Raw genomic sequence first — 22,035 nt, 5'->3', positions numbered from 1 at the left:
GCAGCCCATTCCAATGCCAATCACTCTCTCTGTGAAGAACTTCTTCCTAACATCCAGCCTATACCTACCCTGGCACAACTTGAGACTGTGTCCCCTTGTTCTGTTGCTGGTTGCCTGGGAGAAGAGGCCACCCCCACCTGGCTACAATGCCCCTTCAGGTAGTTGTAGACAGTAATAAGATCACCCCTGAGCCTCCTCTTCTCCAGGCTAAACAACCCCAGCTCCCTCAGCCTCTCCTCATAAGATTTGTGCTCCAGGCCCCTCACCAGCTTTATTGCCCTTCTCTGGACATGTTCCAGCACCTCAACATCTTTCTTGAATTGAGGGGCCCAGAACTGGACACAGCACTCAAGGTGTGGCCTGAGCAGTGCTGAGTACAGGGGAAGAATAACCTCCCTTGTCCTACTGGCCACACTGCTCCTGATCCAGGCCAGGATGCCATTGGCTCTCTTGGCCACCTGGGCACACTGCTGGCTCATCTTCAGCCTGCTATCTATCAGTACCCCCAGGTCCCTTTCCTCCTGGCTGCTCTCCAGCCACTCTGTCCCCAGCCTGCAGTGCTGCTTGGGGTTGTTGTGGCCAAAGTGCAGAACCCTGCACTTGGCCTCATTAAATCTCATCCCATTGGCCTCTGCCCACCCATCCAGCCTGTCCAGGTCCCTCAGCAGGGCTCTCCTACCTTCCAACAGCTCCACACCTGCTCCTAGCTTGGTGTCATCTGCAAACTTACTGATGCTGGACTAGAGTCCTAAAGAGGTAGCTCTAAATATGCAGACTATAGCTTTTGTGAGCTGTTTCAGTAGCCCGTATCTTACCTTTCAATGGCAGCACGTTTGGGAGGCTGGGGGGAACTTGTGTGATGATTTTCACTTGGTTGTGGGTTTATGTTTTGGGTTTTCTTTCCTACCCTCAAATGCAGACGTCTTGCTGAGGCTCTTGAAATAGACGACAATTCTGATCCCTTCAATGTCCGTTCTTCTGGGCCAAAGTACAGCGACCTTCTAAAAGAGGATGCAAGGTGTGTGTGTTCTAGTGATGGAAGGTGTCACACGTAGGTAACCAGTGCTGAGCACAAGGTGGGAAATGCAGAGTTCTTATTTACCCTGGTGAAAATGCCTGCCTTCCTTTGTCTCTCCGGCCTTGGCAATGGGTGTGAATTGAGGCAAAGGAGGTGGTGTGTGCTTCTCAAGACCTCCAAATGAGAACATGGACAGTAAAAAGCACCTGACAGGTTGCTTTGTTCTGTAACAGAACCAGATGTAGAATTACAGTATCCCAGTATCACCAAGGTTGGAAGAGACCTCACAGATCATCAAGTCCAACCCTTTACCACAGAGCTCAAGGCCAGACCATGGCACCAAGTGCCACGTCCTGTCCTGCCTTGAACAGCTCCAGGGACGGCGACTCCACCACCTCCCCAGGCAGCCCATTCCAGTGTCCAATGACTCTCTCAGGGAAGAACTTTCTCCTCACCTCCAGCCTAAATTTCCCCTGGCGCAGCTTGAGGCTGTGTCCTCTTGTTCTGGTGCTGGCCACCTGAGAGAAGAGAGCAACCTCCTCCTGGCCACAACCTCCCCTCAGGTAGTTGTAGACAGCAATAAGGTCACCCCTGAGCCTCCTCTTCTCCAGGCTAACCAATCCCAGCTCCCTCAGCCTCTCCTCGTAGGGCTGTGCTCAAGGCCTCTCCCCAGCCTCGTTGCCCTTCTCTGGACACGCTCAAGCATCTCAATGTCCCTCCTAAACTGGGGGGCCCAGAACTGAACACAGCACTCAAGGTGCGGTCTAACCAGTGCAGAGTCCAGGGGCAGAATGACCTCCCTGCTCCTGCTGGCCACACCATTCCTGATGCAGGCCAGGATGCCACTGGCTCTCTTGGCCACCTGGGCACACTGCTGGCTCATGTTCAGGTGGGTATCAACCAGCACTCCCAGATCCCTCTCTGTCTGGCTGCTCTCCAGCCACTCCGACCCCAGCCTGTATCTCTGCATGGGGTTGCTGTGGCCAAAGTGCAGCACCCAGCAGATGCTGTTACAAAGATGAAGGGATTGTATCTTTGTAGGCAATTTTGCCTTATTTACCTTGTTGCTCTTGCAGGAAGGATTTAAAATTTGTCAGTGACATTGAGAAGGAAATGAGAATGCTTGTGGAAGCTGTGAATAAGGTCAGTGTTCAGATATTCTGCATGACTTAAAAGAAACAGTTTTGTTTAGTTTAGGGGGAGTTCAATGTTACCAAATGTTCCCAGCACTTATGAATCTCTACTGGATCTGTTTGTGCTCCAGTAGAGATTTAAAGCAAAATAGTAAGGAGACATTGTAGTTCAGGATCACTTTGGTGACAGCCAAGCTGTGCTTAAAGATTCAAGCAGTGTTAGGCTTTAATGCAGCAATGTTTTATCATGAATTTTTGGATCCTCATTAATTATTAATCATCAAAAATGAAGTTTAGAAGATCAGACTTTGAGGAGGAAAGCCTGAGTTCTTCTGTCCCTTTGGTGGAACTTGCTTGTAGATTGGTGTGTACCTTTCTGCATTTTCAGTGTGAGAGGTAGTCCCCCTCCTTCCATAAGGAAGGAGTTGGCCATGGTTGTTAGCTTCCTCTTGGCTTGCTGCTGTATCAAGCCTGACTCAGTATGTATGTCCTGGCCCCTCAGTGCCCTTAAATGCACAGGACACTTTAATTCCCTGTTTCTGGAACTTAGAGTGGAAGGCCACTATAAGGTCTCCTCAAAGCCTTCTCTTCTCCAGGCTGCAGAACCCAAACTCTCTCAGCCTCTCCTCATAGCAGAGCAGCTGAAACCTTCTGACCATCTTGGTGGCCTCCTTTGGACTGGCTCCAACAGTTCCATGTCCTTCTTGTGTTGGGGGCTCCAAAACTGCACACAGGACTCCAGGTTGGGGTCTCAGGGGAGCAGCATAAAGGGTCAGAATCCCCTCCCTTGCCCTGCTGCCCACACTGCTCTTGCTGCAGCCCAGCACAGGGTTGCTGTCTGGGCTGCACTCACACTGCAGGCTCATGTTGAGCTTTTCACCACCCCAGACCCCCAGGTCCTTTTCCTCAGGGCTGCTCTCAGCCATTCCTCACCCAGCCTGGAGCTGTGCTTGGAATTGCACCCACCCAGGTGCAGCATTTTGCACTTGGCCTTGCTGAATGTCATGAAGTTGGCCTGAGCTCACATCTGCAGCCTGTCCAGGTCCCTCTGGATGGATCCCTGCCCTCTATCAAGTCGACTGTGCCGCACAGCTTGGTGCCATCTGCAGCCTTGCTGAGAGTGCACTGATTGCTCTGTCCACATCACTGCCAAAGATATTAAACATCACTGCTGCCAGTACTCACCCCTGGGGCTAACCATTTTATATGACATTATATGAATCATTGTATATGACTTCTTCGGGGTGTAAGTAGATGGATACATACAGGATTTGTATTTCAGACTTAAAAGGGATATGTGTGTGTGTGTACTTTGAAGTGATGCATGCAACAGAGAACTTGTCACCTAAATTTTAGGAGAGAAATGGCTATTTTTAGGTAAAGCTGCCTGTTATTACTGAGGCATTAGAAATTTGTGGTAATCTCTTTAATGCTGACCTCTCTGAAGGAAAACTTTACTTTTTTTTTTTTCTTTTAACCTTTTGTCTTGAATTCAGGGCAAGCATACAAAGAAGAGCCACTGTTACCCACCCATGAACAGAGACCACCGCAGAATAATCCACGAACTAGCTCAGGTTTATGGGATTGAAAGTGTGAGCTACGACAACGAACCAAAGCGCAACGTTGTTATCACCGCGGTGAAGTATGCAATTCCTTATCTCCTCCAAGCTTATGAACCATAGTTCAAGCAATTGGATGTTTCTGGGGCTGACTCAGATGGATTTATTTGCAGTGCAATGTGCAACCTGCTGTAACTTCCAGTAGAAAATGGTTTTGAAACCAATAGTTTCATATATGTATCAGGAGCAGTGTGGCCAGTAGGACATGGAGGTTATTCTGCCCCTGTACTCAACACTGGTCAGGCCACATCTTGAGTGCTGTGTCCAGTTCTGGGCTCCTCAATTCCAGAGAGATGTTGAGGTGCTGGAAGGTGTCCAGAGAAGGACAACAAGGCTGGTGAAGGGCCTGGAACACAAACCCTATGAGGAGAGGCTGAGGGAGCTGGGGTTGTTTAGCCTGGAGAAGAGAAGGCTCAGGGCAGAGTTCATTGCTATTTCCAACTCCCTGAAGGGAGGCTGTAGCCAGGTGGGGGTTGGCCTCTTCTCCCAGGCAACCAGCAATAGAACAAGGGCACTCAGTCTCAAGTTGTGCTAGGGGAAGTATAGGCTGGATGTTAGGAGGAAGTTTAGTTGATTAGATAGTGTTAGATAATAGGTTAGACTTGATGATCTCAAAGGTCTTTTCCAAACTGATTGATTCTGTGCTTGATTTTTGTGAAGATGAGAGAAAAGATCATATTAGACAGAGTTAAAACAGACACCTTATTTTTTTCCTGCTGAAGGCCCTTCTATTTGTAGCCTATTTTGCTCCAGTCAGTTTGATTTCCTTGCCTTTCTAAGCCACAGTTTATAAAATTAAACAATATTCTCCAATTTAACTTTGCCCTCTTTCAGTCTTTTCAGGTAAAGCTCTGCAGTCAAGAGGTAACTGATCATTTGGCTTTATGTGCCAGGCTTGGAGCTAAAAGAGTATTTACTCATTTTATATTAAAAGGGAGAACTGGCTCTTCTCAGATGATAGGACACTAACATATTTGCTGTTAGAATGAACAGGAAATCATAACAGAACCTTGAAAAAGTTGTGGTCAGTGTTAAGTAACTTTTGTTACTGAGTAATAAACGTTTTCAGCCTTGGGCAGGTGGAGCCACCTTTCTAATTGATGACCTCTGCAAGATTTTGCAGTTCATTTGAACAGACATCAGTACTCAGTTTAAAACAGTACAGAAATGGAGTCAGGTATTACCACTTCATGCTTTAGCTGGCTTCTGGCTTACCTTGGGAATGTTGAGGGGCTTTCCATCTCTATTGCCACAGTATCACAGCAATTGGCTGTTCTGTTTTCTGAACTGATGGAGGTAAGAGAAATACTTGGAGGCACTTAGTGCCATGGTCTAGTTGATTGGATAGGGCTGGGTGCTAGGTTGGACTGGATAAGGCACTTAGTGCCATGGTCTAGTTGATTGGATAGGGCTGGGTGCTAGGTTGGACTGGATAAAGCACTTAGTGCCATGGTCTAGTTGATTGGATAGGGCTGGGTGCTAGGATGAGGCACTTAGTGCCATGGTCTGGTTGATTGGATAGGGCTGGGTGCTAGGTTGGACTGGATAAGGCACTTAGTGCCATGGTCTAGTTGATTGGATAGGGCTGGGTGCTAGGTTGGACTGGATAAAGCACTTAGTGCCATGGTCTGGTTGATTGGATAGGGCTGGGTGCTAGGTTGGACTGGATGATCTTGGAGGTCTCTTCCAACCTGGTTGAGTCTGTGATTCTATTCCTTTTTTTCAAGTGGAAGTATCTTTCAAGTAGCCTTTCACTGATGTGAAATTTCAACTGCTTAGAGCTCTGAGGGAAATGAGATAAAAGTGCCAACTGCCAAGCATGTGACAAAGCATGGAATTCTTACCAGATGCACATTCCTGGAGTTATTGCAGTGGACAAGCCATTGTTTTGCAGCATTTTTTGCTATTCAAAATAATTTTGAGAGGAAAAAGATGAATTTGAAAGTAGGAATTTAATGTGGTTAGTAAACACAGAATCTCTGAGTCTAGAGGACTTGGCTCTGGGAAGACTTTATTCAGAAGTTCATTAGTGAAGTAAACAAGGAGGAAATACCTAGCAGTGGACATAGGTTCAGAGAATCATTGAGATTGGAGAAGACTTTTAGGATCATCAAGTCCAACCCTTAATCTAGCCCTGCCAGGTCACCAATAGGCTATGTCACTCAGCACCACATGTACACAGTTTGTAAACCCCTTAAGGGATGTGGACTCCACCACTTCCCTGGACTGCCTGTTCCAGAACTTGGCAAGTCTTCTGGTGAAGAACTTTTTCCTCATGTCCAATATAAACTATTCAAATAGAAATAGGAAAGCAATTCAGTTTAATGTACAAGAAGTATTTTGGTCTTCAAATGTCAGTAGTGTGAGTTTACAGGAGAATGGAAAAAGGGTAAGAAATTGACAAGGTTTAGCAATTTCAATTTGTTTAGCTTATTTGCCCCTAGAAAAGTTGGGAGGAATGAAGGAAAAGATGCTGATTATGGAAAGGTTTTTCAGTCTTTCATCTAAATCATAACAGTGACTGGAAAGTAGGACAAGGGAGGTTATTCTGCCCTTGTACTCAGCACTGTCAGGCCACAGCTTGAGTGCTGTGGCCAGTTCTGGGCTCCTCAATTCAAGAGAGATGTTGAGGTGCTGGAAGGTGTCCAGAGAAGGGTGATGAAGCTGGTGAGGGGCCTGGAGCACAGCCCTGTGAGGAGAGGCTGAGGGAGCTAGGGGTGTTTAGCCTGCAGAAGAGGAGGCTCAGGAGTGACCTCATTGCTGTCTACAACTACCTGAAGGGAGGTTGTAGCCAGGTGAGGTTGGTCTCTTCTCCCAGGCAACCAGCAACACAAGAAGGGGACACAGTGTGAAGTTGTGGCAGGGGAGGTCTCTAGGCTGGATGTTGGCAGACAGTGATTGGCATTGGAATGGGCTGCCCAGAGAGGTGGTGGAGTCACCATCCCTGGAAGTGTTGAAGCAAAGCCTGGATGGAGCACTTAATGCCATGGTCTGGTTGACTGGCTAGGGCTGGGTGCTAGGTTGGCCTGGATGAGCTTGGAGGTCTCTTCCAACCTGGTTGATTCTACAATTCTGTGTCATTGTTTTTCACCTGAGCTGTCTGATAAGGAAGAGGCAGTGCCACTGCATTGTTCCTGTGAAAGTGCTGCCTAGCAGGGCTGCTTTGAGTGCAGAATGATAAACAAGTTTAACAGGACTTGCTGACAGGGTGGAAGAATGTTTCCAAAACATTGGATAGCACTTAGTGAAACTGCAGTGAACTGTGTTCACATGATGCCCAGTTGTTGCTTTTGATTTCTGTTCTGTGGAAGACCAGATCTGTGTTGCTTTAGAATGCAAGGACTGCATTTTTGGTGTTTGAAGAGTTGGTTGTGTTGTACACTTCTGAGTAGAAAAAGAGGAGTGCAATTCACAGAGCACAGTGAGTTTGGGCAGCCACACTCACATGTTTCTAGACAGCCATCAAGAATGCTCTGTTTTGGAAACTGGCTATGTTGCTTTTGGTAATCAAAATGCCCTTTGTGCAGCATTGATCTCTGGAGTTGGAAAACTAAACAGTTGAATGAATGATTTAAGTATACAGGTATGAACTCTGCTACTTATGAGTACAACCCTAACTTTTTGGTGAATGTAATGTCCTGTTGAGTGAAATAATCTTTCTTTTGTTTTTCTAGAGGGAAATCCATTTGTCCCAGCAATAGCTTGACTTCTGTGCTAGACAAAGAAATGCAGAGCAGGCCTCCACCTCCTATTCCTCATTACAAACAAGCAGATAAGTAAGAAACAGCATTCTTCAATTCTATGCTAAGTTATCTGAGGAGACTCTTCCTTAGCTTCAACTTCATAATTCCCATTTGTTTTCCCTACCCACACACAGCCTTGGAGTTTGCAGCCACTTGTGTGGCTTTCCATAGGAGTAAGACTCCTACAGAGTGCTAAGGAAGTGTAGAATTGGTGTGGTATGGGAAGAGCAATGTAACAATTGTTGTGGACATCTTATCTAGTCTCTATTGCAAAAACAAAGCTGGGAAGAGATGCCTCTGTTGGAGGTTTTGGGATGGAGCAATGTAACAATTGCTATGGATATCTTATCTAGTCTGTACTGCAAAAACAAAGTTGGGAAGAGATGCCTCTGTTGGAGGTTTTGGGATGGAGCAATGTAACAATTGCTATGGATATCTTATCTAGTCTGTACTGCAAAAACAAAGTTGGGAAGAGATGCCTCTGTTGGAGGTTTTGGGATGATTAAAACAAAGTTGGGAAGAAATGCCTCTGTTGGAGGTTCTGGGATGATTTTTCCTTGTAACTGTCCCGTGTAAAAGGATAATATATTTATTTGGACAGGTAGCAAAGGTATTTTTCTTGTGCAGAAAGGACTACCTGACTAAAGGTGAACCACCATTTTTCTCTGATAGTGAGAGCTGTTGAAGCTGGGATGGATAAGGCTTTTTGGTGAACAATCTAATGCAACAGTTTTTGCTTGGTCTGAACTGCCAGCTTCAGCTGTCTGTAGTCATCTCAGGGTTTGTTTTTTTTTCATGTCTGGTTTATTCTTTGTTCCAGTCTACTTTTTGGAGCTTTTTCTCCCACCTAAGCCATGTTCTGTGAAACTACCATTTGCAGAAAGGGACAGCTGAGTTTTGTAGTAACTGCTACAGTAGCTATTGGGTATTTAAGGTGCTGCTGGAATACAAAGGAGAAAAAGGAACTTGTTTCAGAACTAAGCATCTACAACAGTTCCTTGTAGTGCAACTCAATGTGAATTTTAAAAGCTGTTACTCTTTATTTCCACTTTGATATTCCTGGCTTCAGTAAAAGGGTCTTACATGGCAAAATGAAGTAAAACAAGGGCCTTAGGCATTTAGCTTGAAGTGAAATTGCTTTAGAAGTGATTAATTCTACAGACTCTTCTATCAGATCTCATACTGTCTCCTAGGAAAAAAACCTTTCCACAGTTTGAATTTGGTATTGGTGGGTTTTGGTTTGGTTTTTTTTCCTGTTATTCCTGCATTTAAAAGCAAAAGAGATTTATCATCAGCTCACTTGTACAGTATTTCTTTTGCTCCTTCTTCTGAAAAAGCACATTGGCCATCTAGTCTTCAGTATCACTTTTGTAACAAATATTACCAGTACCTAGTATTTTCTGGTTAAAACCCCAAACAAATTATGCCAATTCAGCCACACAATCATTTCATAAATTAGATAAGGGTTTTTTTTTTTCCTGGAAACCAGTTAAGAAAAGCTTTCTGGAACTCTAGGATGCTTCCATTAATACTGGAGCTCTAGGAGGCTTCTCTTTAATACTGGAACTCTGGGATGCTTCCATTAATGCTGAAGCTCTAGGGGGCTTCCCTTGGGCACTGCAGCTCTAGGGGGCTTCCCTTGGGCACTGCAGCTCTAGGGGGCTTCCCTTGGGCACTGCAGCTCTAGGGGGCTTCCCTTGGCCACTGCAGCTCTAGGGGGCTTCCCTTGGGCACTGCAGCTCTAGGGGGCTTCCCTTGGCCACTGCAGCTCTAGGGGGCTTCCCTTGGCCACTGCAGCTCTAGGGGGCTTCCCTTGGCCACTGCAGCTCTAGGGGGCTTCCCTTGGCCACTGGAACTCTAGGAGGCTTCCCTTGGGCACTGCAGCTCTAGGGGGCTTCCCTTGGCCACTGCAGCTCTAGGGGGCTTCCCTTGGCCACTGCAGCTCTAGGGGGCTTCCCTTGGCCACTGCAGCTCTAGGGGGCTTCCCTTGGCCACTGCAGCTCTAGGGGGCTTCCATTAATACATATTGTAGCAATGCATGCTCTGTACTAGTGCAGTGTGCGTGTGTGCTCTGAGATGATGTGGGAGGTTTGTATTTGCAGTGTGCTTTGTGTCTTGTTTTTCATGTGGATGAATAACCTCTCTTACTCTGACAATTTCAGGAGCAGTGGAAACAGTGGTTTATCCAAGCCATTAAAAGAAGAGCCAGTCATTGACTACTTCGATGTCCAGGACTGAAGTGCTTGGTATAAAATTATGCTATAGAAACTTAGAGGTGAAGATAGCAACTTATTGTGTGAGGTGCTTTCTGATTATCTGTCAAGTGATCAGTTGTTCTGCACATTCATGATGTAAGATCCAAAGTCAGGTTGCTCATGATACTTCCAGGAGTGAGGGAGTTTTACAGTTGAACTGCAGAATAACTGCTGTAGTCTAGCTTTTTAAACCTGGTTTGGTGCAATTTTTTTATCTGATGTGCTGTTAGAAGGGTGTAGATTTCCATTGATGCCTTTCAAGCAAGAAAGCTGGTAAGCAAAGATATATTTTTGGCAGTAGTAAGGACAATGATAAGTCCCAAAAGATTTATTTTGACATATCTCACGCAACTTCAAATAGATGAGAAAGATTCTGTGTTGAAAACACTGAGAGTATTCTTTAAAGTATTTTCATATTTTATTAATTCACTTTTGTGCTAATGTAAACTTGAGAATGTGAACTGCTCTTCTACATGGAAGGAAATAACCAAACTGAGTCCAAGTATATGTACTAAATGCCCATGAAGAGCACAGAATTCCTTTGGTATCTGAAGAGCCAGGATTTGAGGATGGTGAGGAATTAAGACTTATTTGATGTGTAAAAACCAGTCCAAAAAAAACCCAACTCCACAAGGCCAAACCAAAAATCCCAAACAAGAATAAGACAAAACAAAAAGGAAAACCCAGCAGCCCCAAGAAACACATTTCCAAACACCCAAACAAAACAAAACACTGCAAGGAAATGACTACTTTGTTGTCGAAGACCTTGAACAAAATCAGTCTTTATATATAATTTTGATGTTCTGTTTGCTTTGATTTGTATTTAGATATTTTGGCTTGATTGATTGGTCTTCTGGGGTTTCTTTTTGCATGATTTTATTGGGGGGGGGGAGTGTTACATTTTCTTTTCCTGTACTGTGCAAGTTTACAGTGACTGCATAAAGCTTGATCCGAGTGTGCTATGAATTTGGAACAGCATTTGTCAAATTCATGAGACCAGCCAAGTTGCTTGGCAGTGGAAGATCTTTGTTGTATGGGAAATGCCATCAACTAAATGGGACAATGGTTTAAACAGTGAAAGACACCAGAATGGTCTCAGAGATGCTGAATTGTTTCCAGATGATGAATTAAGGCAAGTGAGTAGCTCTCCGGGAGAGGAAAGTGCAGGTCTGATCAGAAGAGGCAGCACAGCTCTGAACTTGACTAGTATCTGTTTACTTGAGGAGAAGGCTTTTTGACCTAGTGACTTCAGTAACTGACACTGATGCCCTCCTTGTTCATTGTGGCTGGCTACATTTAGCTCTAGAGGGGAGTCCCCAGTACAGCATCAGAGGCTGCTGCTAGAAGTGGCTTAGCCTAACAAAGGAACAGTTACAGCAGAGGACTTGTCATGTTTATCTTTCAGCCTGCTCACTGCAGTGCAGTGTGAGATGTGTTGCACACATGGAAAGGCATGAGATGGAAGGCAGTTCTCCATGCTTAGATTCACCTAACAGTTACCATAGCCTTAAAGGCAAAGCTTTCTTTGGCTGCATTTCATCTTGAATAGCTGGTGGAACAGGAAAGAATGAGCAGCAAATTTTGCAGATCATATCTATGCCCCAAAGTGTCCTGCAAGTTGAAATGTGTGCTAGTATTGCCTGGTATTTTTGTGTGCAGTCTTAAATTGCCATCTGAAACCTTTGCAAGTGTTAGGAACACATACACTGCAGGTGAAAACTGTCAGAATTCTCAAGCCTTAAGAGAATTCAGGCTTCTAATTTACATGTAGTGCTTGCAATTGGTTACCTTTCTTGCCTAATTTTGTGAACAGAAAAGAAAATTAATAGAGCTTAATAAACTTGTCCTTAATTTCTACAAAGAAATCAATGTTTGAAACTGAACTTAGGAAAGCAGTGTAGAATCACTAAGTTCAGCTGAAGGAATACATTGCTGGGCATTTTCCTAGGAATGTATTTCTTCATTCTCTTCACTGAGGGGTGTGCTCCAGTGTGTGCAGGCTGGAGCTCAGTGTGGCTAGGCAAAGGCTAATTCTGGGCTTGAAGCTCAAGAGCTAGGTTGATATAATGCTGTTTTCAAGCAGGTAACACCTCTTAGGGCAGGTACACAGTTATACTGCATAGGTCAGTTTGCAACAGGAGCTTACACACACTACTGGCAAAGAGAGTCTGAAGTTAGGTGCAGGTCCTCTGGAGCACACACAGGTGGTGCATCTGTGTATAGGTGTAAACCTAACATGACAGAATCCCAAAGTGATTTAGCTGATAATAGGCTTCAGCTGTGTTACATTAACTTCCACCCAGTTTCACATGAATCTTCAACCTGAAACATCTCACTGACACCTCTGATATGAACTGTAACATTTGAATGGCTTTACTAGCATTATGTTTAGCTCATGAAAAAACAGGAACTCTGGTGAGATGCACTTCAGCAGGCAGTTACTCTGTCAGGTGTTTTTAATAAGAAAACCCAGGTAATCTTCACTTTCTCAAGGTGAGACTAATAATTATTAACAAACCTGTTCCCACTGAGAAGGGGTAATCTCATTGCCAAGCCTGTTAGCTCTGTGAGTGTATGGACCTTTTCTAGATCTGTATGTTAGGCACCTCTAAGTCATGGCTGTTGGAAGGTGTCTCTAGGTAGGAAGCCAGGCACAGGTACAGAAACATTTCTGTTTGAAATGCATTTTAATAACTTGGTTAAAAAGGTGATACCATTTACCTGAGACAGTCATACCAAAAAGAAAGTCTTGATGTCTTCCCAGGACATGGTGACACAGCCTTAAGAAGGAACTCAGCAAAGTTTAACAGTGGTGCTTTCCTCTCTGTTCTGGTTTGCTTTTGCTGCAGCATAGCTGTGACTTTCATATGGAGTAGTACTAAAGGCTGTAATTTTGATATCTATGATAACTTATCTTCATATTGCACGTGTGCCTCATGGAAAACAAAAACCAATCCAATAGCTGTTTTGTAAGTCTAAGCTGGCCTTTTATCTAATAGAAAAACAAGTGTATAGAAGAAATCCACTTGTCAGCCAAGTCCATGGCAAAAATCCTACTGACATCACTGGGATCCAAGTCTTAAAGCTTGCTCGTTGTTTTCCACAGCTCTAAGAATAAATATTGCTCCTTGTCAGTGTGTTGGAAAAGAGCATCCTCCACTAAGCATCTTTTGCAACAGGTTGTGATGTCAGTTGGAATACATGCAACTTCATGAAGTGCTTTACAAATGGTATGTCAAGTAGGCTGTGCTATTACCTATCTATATTGTTGAACATATTTAAAGTGCTCTGAATATTCAGTGCTTGGGTTTAACCTACCATTGTCTCAGCCGTGTAAGCAGACTTCAATCCCACTGTTCCCGTGGCAGTTTTGTACAGTATGCTGCATAATGAACTGAGCAAAGTAAAACTGTTCTAAAACACTTCTTCTTAAGTTATTTGTTGAAAGTTTTCTATTTGACTTGATTTTTATCAAGTTACTTTCTTTGCTTTTCCTGAAATAAATCTCCATTGGTTGTTCGGTGCTTGGGAATCGTTTGCAGGCTTTTAGCTTGGGAGTCCAAAGTTTGAAGGCTGAGATATTAGAGAGAAAAGAAACGGATTCCTTTTTCTCACATTTTGAAATAGGAGCTGTGATTTCCTGGATTTAAATTGATTTTTACATGAACACTGTAAGGAGACTGAACCAAGTAAAGAGAGACTCCCCAGGAAACAGAGTAAGGATTATCTGCTCTCTTACTGGGATTCAGGTGTTCAGGAGAGATAATTTGTCTGAATAAAAATGTACCTTTTTGATTGTCAGCAAAACCCTTTACTATGTCATCTTAAATGCTACTTGGCAATAAAATGTAGGATTTTAAGTTACTATCCCTTTATTGTTTGCCCACTATTCCACTGTAATGGTGACTTACAAATGAGTGGTGGTGAAGTGTGGACTAGTATCACTTAAAAGTCCTTGCAGGCATTAGATTTAATGAATGCACCCCCAGCTCCCTCAGCCTCTCCTCATAGGGTTTGTGTTCCAAGCCTCTCAGCAGCTTTGTTGCCCTTCTCTGGACACATTCCAGCACCTCAATTGAGGAACCCAGAACTGGACACAGTACTCAAGGTGTGGCCTGACCAGTGTTGAGTACAGGGGAAGGATAACCTCCCTTGAGCAATGGGTGTAAGTTGCAGTTTGACAAGTTCCACCTAAAGACAAGGGGGAACTTATTTACTGTAACTTCTTTACTGGCACAGGCTCCCCAGAGAGGTTGTGGGGTCTCCTTCCCTAGAGCCTTTCAAAGCCTGTCTGGATGTGTTCCTCTGTGATCTGTGCTAGACTGTGTGGTCCTGCTCTGGCAGGGGGGTTGGACTCAATGATCTCCTTGGGTCCCTTCCAACCCCTAATATCCTGTGAGATCATCTCAATGCTCATCTAAAGGGTGGAGGTCAAGAGGATGGGAGGATGGGGTCAGACTCTTGTCAGTGGTGCCCAGTTACAGGGCACAACCTAGAACCCAAGAGGTTCCACCTAAACAGGAGGAGAAGCTTCTTTACTATCAGGTTGCCAGAGTCCTGGAGCACACTACCTGGAGAGGTTGTGGAGTCTACTTCTCCTGAGAGTTTCCAAACCCACCTGGACACCGTACTCCTGGCCAAGCTGCTGTGACTGCTCTTTGTTAGCAGAGGGGCTGGACTGGATGATCTCCAGAGGTCACTTCCAACAACCATCATGCTGGGATGTGTTATTTTGGGATGTTTGGAAGGAGTGCATCTTCTTGAGCAGAGGAGAGGAGACCATATTGCTGGTAGGTCAGCTCCCAAAAGGCTTCTGGAAATCTTTTGATTCTTTGTGATGGTTTGGGTGTTCCCCACCCCCTTACACTTTAGAAATCACCCAGACTAGACTCAGCCAGCTCTGGAAATTGAATGAAGCTTATATTTACAGCTAGCACAATATACAAGCAGAGAGTTACAACAGATACAGCTATAGACAGAATTAGACAAGGTAAAAGGTAATACAGAAACACAGCAGCCCTCCCAGAAACCTGAGTCCCCAGGAGGGGCTCCCAACCACCCCTTCACCTTCCCCCTACCCCTCTCAGCCTTACCCCAGGAAGAATGGAGGTTCGGCCAGAGGTTAGGAAGCAAAGTGGGTTAGGCCAAAACAGAGGGTGAGGTTAGAGAGATTAAGTTTTAGCCAGCAGCCTGAGTAAGAGTGAACATTAATGTTTTTGTTTCTTGTTCCTATACATCTCAGCAAGGCTATGAGCAAAGTAGACATCAGCCTTGTTTTCCTTTCACAGCCTGTAATCTGGTTCTTCTCACCAAAACATTCTAGCCTGCTTCAAACTAGCACATTCTAGCAGGACTTTGCTGTGGATGCTTCCAGCCAAAGGGGGTGAGTGTGCGTTTCAGTTCATCTAGCTTAAATCTCCCCTCTGCCAGTTCAAACCCATTACCCCTTGTCCTGTCATTGCAAGACCTTGTCAATAGTCCCTCCCCAGCCTTCCTGTAGGTCCCCTTCAGATACTGGAAGGCTTTAGATCCTCTGTATGCAATCACCCAAACAATTTCTTATCATGACACAGTCCACTCATCAAATCAATATCTCTCCAGTTGAGAGAGAAGGATCTTGTGGAGGACTGTGTCAGAGGCTTTACAAAAGTCCAGATGGATGACATCTCTTGGTCTTCCCTTGTCCCCTGCTGTAGTTTGCACCATCATAGGAAGCCACTAGATTGGTGAGGCAGGACTTGCTCTTTGTGAAGCCATGCTGGCTGTCTTGCATCCCCTTCATGTGCTTTAGCAGAGTTTCTAGGAGGATCTGTTGCATGCTCATTCCAGGCACAAAGGTGATGCTGGCAGGGTGGTGGTTTCCAGGGCCTTCTTTTCTACCCTTTTTAATATGGTCACAACATTTCCCTTCTTCACCTGACCTGCCAGGGCTTTTCAAATAGCATAGAAAGTGGCACTGTGGCTACATCTTGCAGGTCTCTTCAGGACGCTGGGGCATCTCATCAGGTCACGTAGATTTATGTGTGTTGAGGTTCCTCAAGTGGTCCTGAACCTGACCTTGTCTTACAGTGGGAGAGACTTTACTCCTCTGACCCTCACCAACTGGTCCATTGACGTAGGAGGGGTGAGGAGCAAGGTTGCCAGTGAAGACTGAGGCAAAAGAGTTATTGAGTACTTCAGCCAGGCTTTCTCCTCATCTGTTGACACCAGCTCTCCATTCTCACTGCTCAGAGGGGACCTGCTTTCTTTAACCTCCCTTTGCTGGCTGATGCACATGTAGAACCCATCATAGAAGCATAGAACCCTTCTTAGAATCATAGAATCAACCAGGTTGGAAGAGACCTCCAAGATCATCCAGTCCAACCTAGCACCCAGCCCTAGCCAGTCAACCAGACCATGGCACTAAGTGCCCCAGCCAGGCTTTGCTTCAACACCTCCAGGGGCAGTGACTCCAGCACCTCCCTGGGCAGCCCATTCCAATGCCAATCACTCTCTCTGACAACAACTTCCTCCTAACATCCAGCCTAGACCTCCCCTGGCACAACTTGAGACTGTGTCCCCTTGTTCTGTTGGTGGTTGCCTGGGAGAAGAGACCAACCCCACCTGGCTACAGCCTCCCTTCAGGTAGTTGTAGACTACCTTCTTGTTACTCTTTGTGTCTCTCTCCAGGTTCAGCTCCAGCCATGCCTTGGCCTTCCTGACCCTATCCCTACACAAGCAGGTGGTGTTCTGATGCTCCTCCCAGGTTACTTGTTCCTGCTTCCACTGCCTGTGCAGGTTCCCTCTTGCTCTTTATTTTCACCAGCAGGTCCCAACTCAGCCATGCTGGCCTCTTCCCTTCCATGTTCTTGCACGAGAAAAGGAGAGAGGAAATTAAAGGCTGTGGTGAAAATTGAGGCTTTATTAGGTGGTTGCTTATCAAATAACGCAGGCAGGAAGTTACATTCTCCCTATCCAGGGCACCTAGAGAGCTTATCTCTTTTTAACAAGCAATTTCAAACATTTCAGTGTTTATTGCCTACCCAGTGTCAGTCTCCTGCTTCTTAACAGATATTAATAAATGTTGCTTCAGGAAGCAGTAATTAAAATCTTCAGTCAGTGCAGTAACTCCTGGGGTAAGTGCTGATTTAGGCTCATGCTTAATTTCAGTCAGTTGGCATCAAATAAATAGGTGCCAAAGCTTCTAATTAAGTGTGTATGTGTGTGTGTGACTGCTTAGAACTTCAACCAAAGGCTCATGCAAGTCTACATCTATTGAAGCAGGCAAGCAATGAAACCAGGGTTGGATGCCACCAAAGTGTCCATGAAAGAACTCCTGTCTGTTTCTTTCAGGGCATATCATTCAGCATTCAAGGTGTGCTGCATCTTACCTGTTTGCTGACATCTAAGGGCTTAGTAACAGAAGGAATGCATTTATGAAGAAGTAGCTGATAAAGCCCCACATGAAATCACAGAATCAATCATAGAATCAAACAAGTTGGAAGAGACCTCCAAGATCATCCAGTCCAACCTCTCACACAGCCTTATCCAGTCAACTAGACCATGGCACTAGACCAGTCAGCTAGACATGGCAAATCAATGTTTGGGATTTTCTTTATCCCATTGCTCTCTCATTTTTACCAGTCCTGACTATAGGAGAAATTCCTTTGGGCATCAGCCTAGATGTACACACAGGCACACACCTGAGACGGAACAACCCTGTGCAGCTGCACAGGATGGAGCCCATTGCACAGACAGCAGCTTTGTGCAAAGAGCCCTGGTGGGCAGGAGCTGCTGATGTGCAGCAAGCTGCAAGTCACTTACCAGTGCACCCCAGTACGAAGGGCAGCCAGCTGCACATGGTGCTGTGGGTGGAGGGTATCTGCTGAGTATAGTTCATATCTTTCATAGAATCAAGCAGGTTGGAAGAGACCTCCAAGCTCAGCCAGTCCAACCTAGCACCCAGCCCTGTCCAGTCATCTAGACCATGGCACTAAGTGCCTCATCCAGGCTTTGCTTCAACACCTCCAGGGATGGTGACTCCACCACCTCCCTGAGCAGCCCATTCCAATGGCAAATCACTCTCTCTGGCAAGAACTTTCTCCTAACATCCAGCCTGTATCATTGAAGATATGAGCAGCACCAGTCCTGAGGGACAATATGTGGCACCCATCTGGACATAAGTGCCTCATCCACTCTTTTTTTTTGATATCTCCAAGGACGGTGACTCCACCACCTCCCTGGGCAGCCCCTAGGAAAGATATGGTGCTGTGGGTGGAGGGAAGTGATTCCTGTCCTCCACTCAGCACCTGAGGTGGCTTTGGTAGTACTGGGTCTGGTTGTGGGCTCACCACTATGAGAGAGACTTAACTGGGCTGAGTCAAACACAGAACCACCAAACTGGTCAGGAGAGGCTGAAGGCAATGCATTTGTTCAGCCTCAAAGAGAGAAGACTGAGAAGAGCTCTTACTGCTGTGCACAGCTGCAATACAAAGCTGGCCTAGGCATTTTGGAAGTGTGGGCAGACCATTCTGGTGGCATACTGAAGGACACAATTGCTTGAAGTAAGTATGGGAGATGAACTCAAAGAAGAAGTAGGTGGATTGTGCCTCAAGATCATGATGACCTCAAAGCTCCCAGGTGGAGAAGTTTTGCATGTTAGACAGTGGGGGGAAATGAAGGAGGTTTGCTCCACTTTGTCACACTTTGAAAAGGCAACGTTGGTGAAGCCTCTCCCTCTTGCCAAAAGTGGAGTAGACCTCCAGTCAGAATTGGACCTCCTTCAAAGAGTGAGCAAAGTCCCAGAGGAGTGGGTGGGAATGCCAATGCTCTGAAGGCTCAGTAGAACTGAGAAGCTGATTTGAAAGTGGGCTCCTCAGCTCTTAGGACAGGTTAGCCCAGGTAGCTGGGTTAATTACAGAAGGGTTTCTGGTCTTAGGGTGGACAGGGAGTTAAGTAATAGGATGGCCTTACAGCCTGTCAAGGGATAGGAAACCCAAGAAATGACTTTGTTCTATTACAGCTTCCCACTTAAAGGGGAAGTTCTACTCATTCATAAGACAAACAAGTCTGAAAAAGAGCAGTGGGTTCTGAGTAGCCACCACCTGTCCTGTAACTCTAGGTATAAACATAGAGTCAGTCAGGGTTAGAAGGGAGCACAAGGATCAGCCAGTTCCAACCCCCCTGCCATGCCCAGGGACACTCTACCCTAGAGCAGGCTGCCCACAGCCTCAGTCAGCCTGGCCTCAAACACCTCCAGCCATGGGGCCTCAACCACCTCCCTGGGCAACCCATTCCAGCCTCTCACCACTCTCATGCTGAACACGCCTTATGGCCAGGCTGACTCCTCACCTCCAGCTTTGCTCCATTCCTCCCAGTCCTGGCACTCCCTGACAGCCTCAAAAGTCCCTCCCCAGCTTTTTTGTAGCCCCCTTCAGAACCTGGAAGGCCACAAGAAGGTCACCTGGGAGCCTCCTCTGCTCCAGACTGCACAGCCCCAACTCTTTCAGTCTGTGCTCACAGCAGAGCTGCTGCAGCCCTCTGAGCATCCTCCTGGCCCTGCTCTGGACACACTCCAGCATCTCCACATCCCTCTTGGAATGGGGGCTCCAGAACTGGATGCAGTACTCCAGGTGGGGTCTCAGCAGAGTAGAGGGGGAGAATCACCTCCCTCGCCCTGCTGGCCACACTTCTGCTGCTGCAGCCCAGGCTCTGGTTGCTCTCTGGGCTGCAAGTGCACACTGCTGGCTCCTCTTGAGCTTCTCCTCCAGCAGCACCCCCAAGTCTCTCTCCTCAGGGCTGCTCTCCAGCCACTCACTGCCCAGCCTGGAGTTGTGCTTGGCATTGCCCTGACCCAGATGCAGGACCTTGCAATGTCCTGAGGTTGGCTTGTGCCCACTTCTCCAGTCTGTCCAGGTCCCTCTGGATAGGTCCCTGCCCTCCAGCCTGGCTGCTGCACCACACAGCTTGGTGTGGTCAGCAAACTTGCTGAGGCTGCACTCAGTGCCTCTGTCCATGGCACTGACAAAGATGTTGGACAAGACTGGTCCCAGGACTGATCCCTGAGGGTCTCCACTTGTCACTGGCCTCTACTTGGCCATGGATCCATTGACAGCCACTCTTTGGGTGCAGCCATCAAGCCAGTTCTTTATCCATCTCATGGCCCACCCATCAGACCCATGTGTCACCAGCTTGGAGACCAGGATGTGGTGCAGGACAGTGTCAGAGGCCTTCCTCAGGTCCAGGTAAATGACATCAGTTGCTCCACTCTATCCTTGCAGAGCAGCCAGAGATGACAGAGTATTCTCTGTGTGAGATGCTGGTTCTTTGGCTCAGCATCTGCAACATTTCCCTGGCTGTAGAACATAGCTTACAAAATGCAGCAAGGTTTTGGCTGCTGCTGGTAAAACCCATGTGATGCTCATCTATGGAGAGTCAAGTTCCAAGCCAGGCACAGTGGCTGCTCAACAGCTTGTGCAGTCTTTAAAGCAGATGGGCCCAGTGGTAGAATTAGAGCAAAAGAGGGCAAATTCAAAAGCCTGCTTGTGTCACACATTGTCCTAACGACTTTATTTGTTGCACATCACAGCAGGCCTGTGGCTGGACTTCTGGCATTTACAAGACAGCAGCTTCCTGCCAGCAGAAGAGAAGACAGCTGTATTGTTTGAGTACACAGGGAGCCCCAGGACAAATGCCTCACTCTTAGCACTGCAATAAGAGAAAGAGATGGTGGCACTCAACCAACAGTCCTGTCACATGCTTTAGTTTTGCTGCTAGGTGGAGAATGTGCTGCCACTGTGGTCTCTGCCTTCTCAGGGCTGAAATAGGCTGTCACAGAAGAAAAGACTGGATGTGGCACTTGGTGCCATGGTCTAGTTGATTGGATAAAGTTAGGTGCTAGGTTGGACTGGATGATCTTGGAGGTCTCTTCCAACCTGGTTGATTCTGTGATATGTTGTATGGAAGCCTTTATGAGATGCTCCTGGGCAGTCTGAATCCAGAGGACTTCACATAATGGAGTGATGTGGGGCCATGGCTGGACTCTGAAGGTAGGTTTCACTCAGGGAATGTGAGCTGCAGGGGAGCACATTCTGCCCACAGCTCACAGCAACTCATAAGCCTTGTAGCAGTGGAGTTGCAAGCTTCCATTTCCTCACCTTACATTGATGCTGCAAATCGTAGAGTAGAATGGTTAAGGTTGGAAAAGACCTCTAAGATCATCAGGTCCAGCTCTCAGCCTGCCCCCATCATACCCACTTAAACCCTGCCCTGAACTGCCCTGCCTACACCTTTTTGTAATGCCTCCAGGGATGGCAACTCCACCACCTCCCTGGGCAGCCTCTCCCACTGCCTCACCACTCTTTCAGGAAAGAGATTTTTGCTGATACCAATCTACAACTCCCTGAAGGGAGGCTGTAGCCAGCTGGGGTTGGGCTCTTCTGCCAGGCAAGCAGCAACAGAACAAGGGGACACAGCCTCAAGTTGTGCCAGGGGAGGTCTAGGCTGGATGTTAGAAGAAGTTGTTGTCAGAGAGAGTGATTGGCATTGGAATGGGCTGCCCAGGGAGGTGGTGGAGTCACCATCCCTGGAGGTGTTGAAGCAAAGGCTGGCTGAGGCACTTAGTGCCATGGTGTGGTTGACTGGCTAGGGCTGGGTGCTAGGTTGGACTGGATGATCTTGGAGGTCTCTTCCAACCTGGTTGATTCTATGATTCTAAACCTCCCCTGGCACAACTCAAGGGCATTTCCTCTTGTCCTGTGGCCAGTTACTTGGCAGAAGAGACCAAGCCCTGCCTTACTACATTATTCTTTCAGGTAGTTGTAAAGTGCAGAAGGTCTCCCTTCAGCCTGCTCTTCTCCAGACCAAACAACTCCAGTTTCCTCAGCCCCTCCTCACCAGACCTGTTCTCCACACCCTTCACTAGTTTCATTGCTCTTCTCTCGACCTTCTCCAGCACCTCATTGCCCTTGTTCAAGTGAGGGGCCCAAAATAGAATCCAGCACTCCAGGTGCAACCTCACCAGTGCCAGTCACAGAGGCAGGGTCACTTCCCTGGTCCTGCTGGCCACATCATTTGCACTACAAGCCCAGATGCTGTTGGCTTTCTTAGCCACCAGAGTACTCTACTGGCTCATCTAAACCAGTACCCCCAGGCCCTTTTCTGCTGGGTAGTTTCAAGCCATGCTTCTCTAAGCATGTGGTATGTCATGGGGTTGTTGTGAGCCAAGTGCAGGATCCAGTAGTTAGATTAAAGTGAAAAGCATAAGGCTAAGAACCATGGAAGCAGTAA

At 46.5% G+C, this 22,035-nt stretch overlaps 1 protein-coding gene across 1 annotated transcript in view; it reads left to right on the top strand.

The window, feature by feature from the left end:
* The window catches only part of NFX1 (nuclear transcription factor, X-box binding 1), a 65,589-nt gene extending 51,961 nt beyond the window's left edge, over positions 1 to 13,628 (top strand). The window contains exons 20-24 of the mRNA XM_064169544.1: positions 920 to 1,018; positions 2,095 to 2,161; positions 3,648 to 3,793; positions 7,445 to 7,546; positions 9,676 to 13,628. Coding sequence (XP_064025614.1) covers positions 920 to 1,018; positions 2,095 to 2,161; positions 3,648 to 3,793; positions 7,445 to 7,546; positions 9,676 to 9,751 — 490 coding nt within the window. The 3' untranslated portion in view covers positions 9,752 to 13,628. The remainder of the gene's footprint in view (positions 1 to 919; positions 1,019 to 2,094; positions 2,162 to 3,647; positions 3,794 to 7,444; positions 7,547 to 9,675) is intronic.
* Positions 13,629 to 22,035: the final 8,407 nt, after the last annotated feature.

The sequence above is a fragment of the Pogoniulus pusillus genome, chromosome 32 (genome assembly GCF_015220805.1).
Source record: "Pogoniulus pusillus isolate bPogPus1 chromosome 32, bPogPus1.pri, whole genome shotgun sequence".
NCBI lineage: Eukaryota > Metazoa > Chordata > Aves > Piciformes > Lybiidae > Pogoniulus > Pogoniulus pusillus.
Note: the sequence above shows the minus strand (reverse complement) of the source record. Positions and strands in the feature narration are given on the sequence as shown.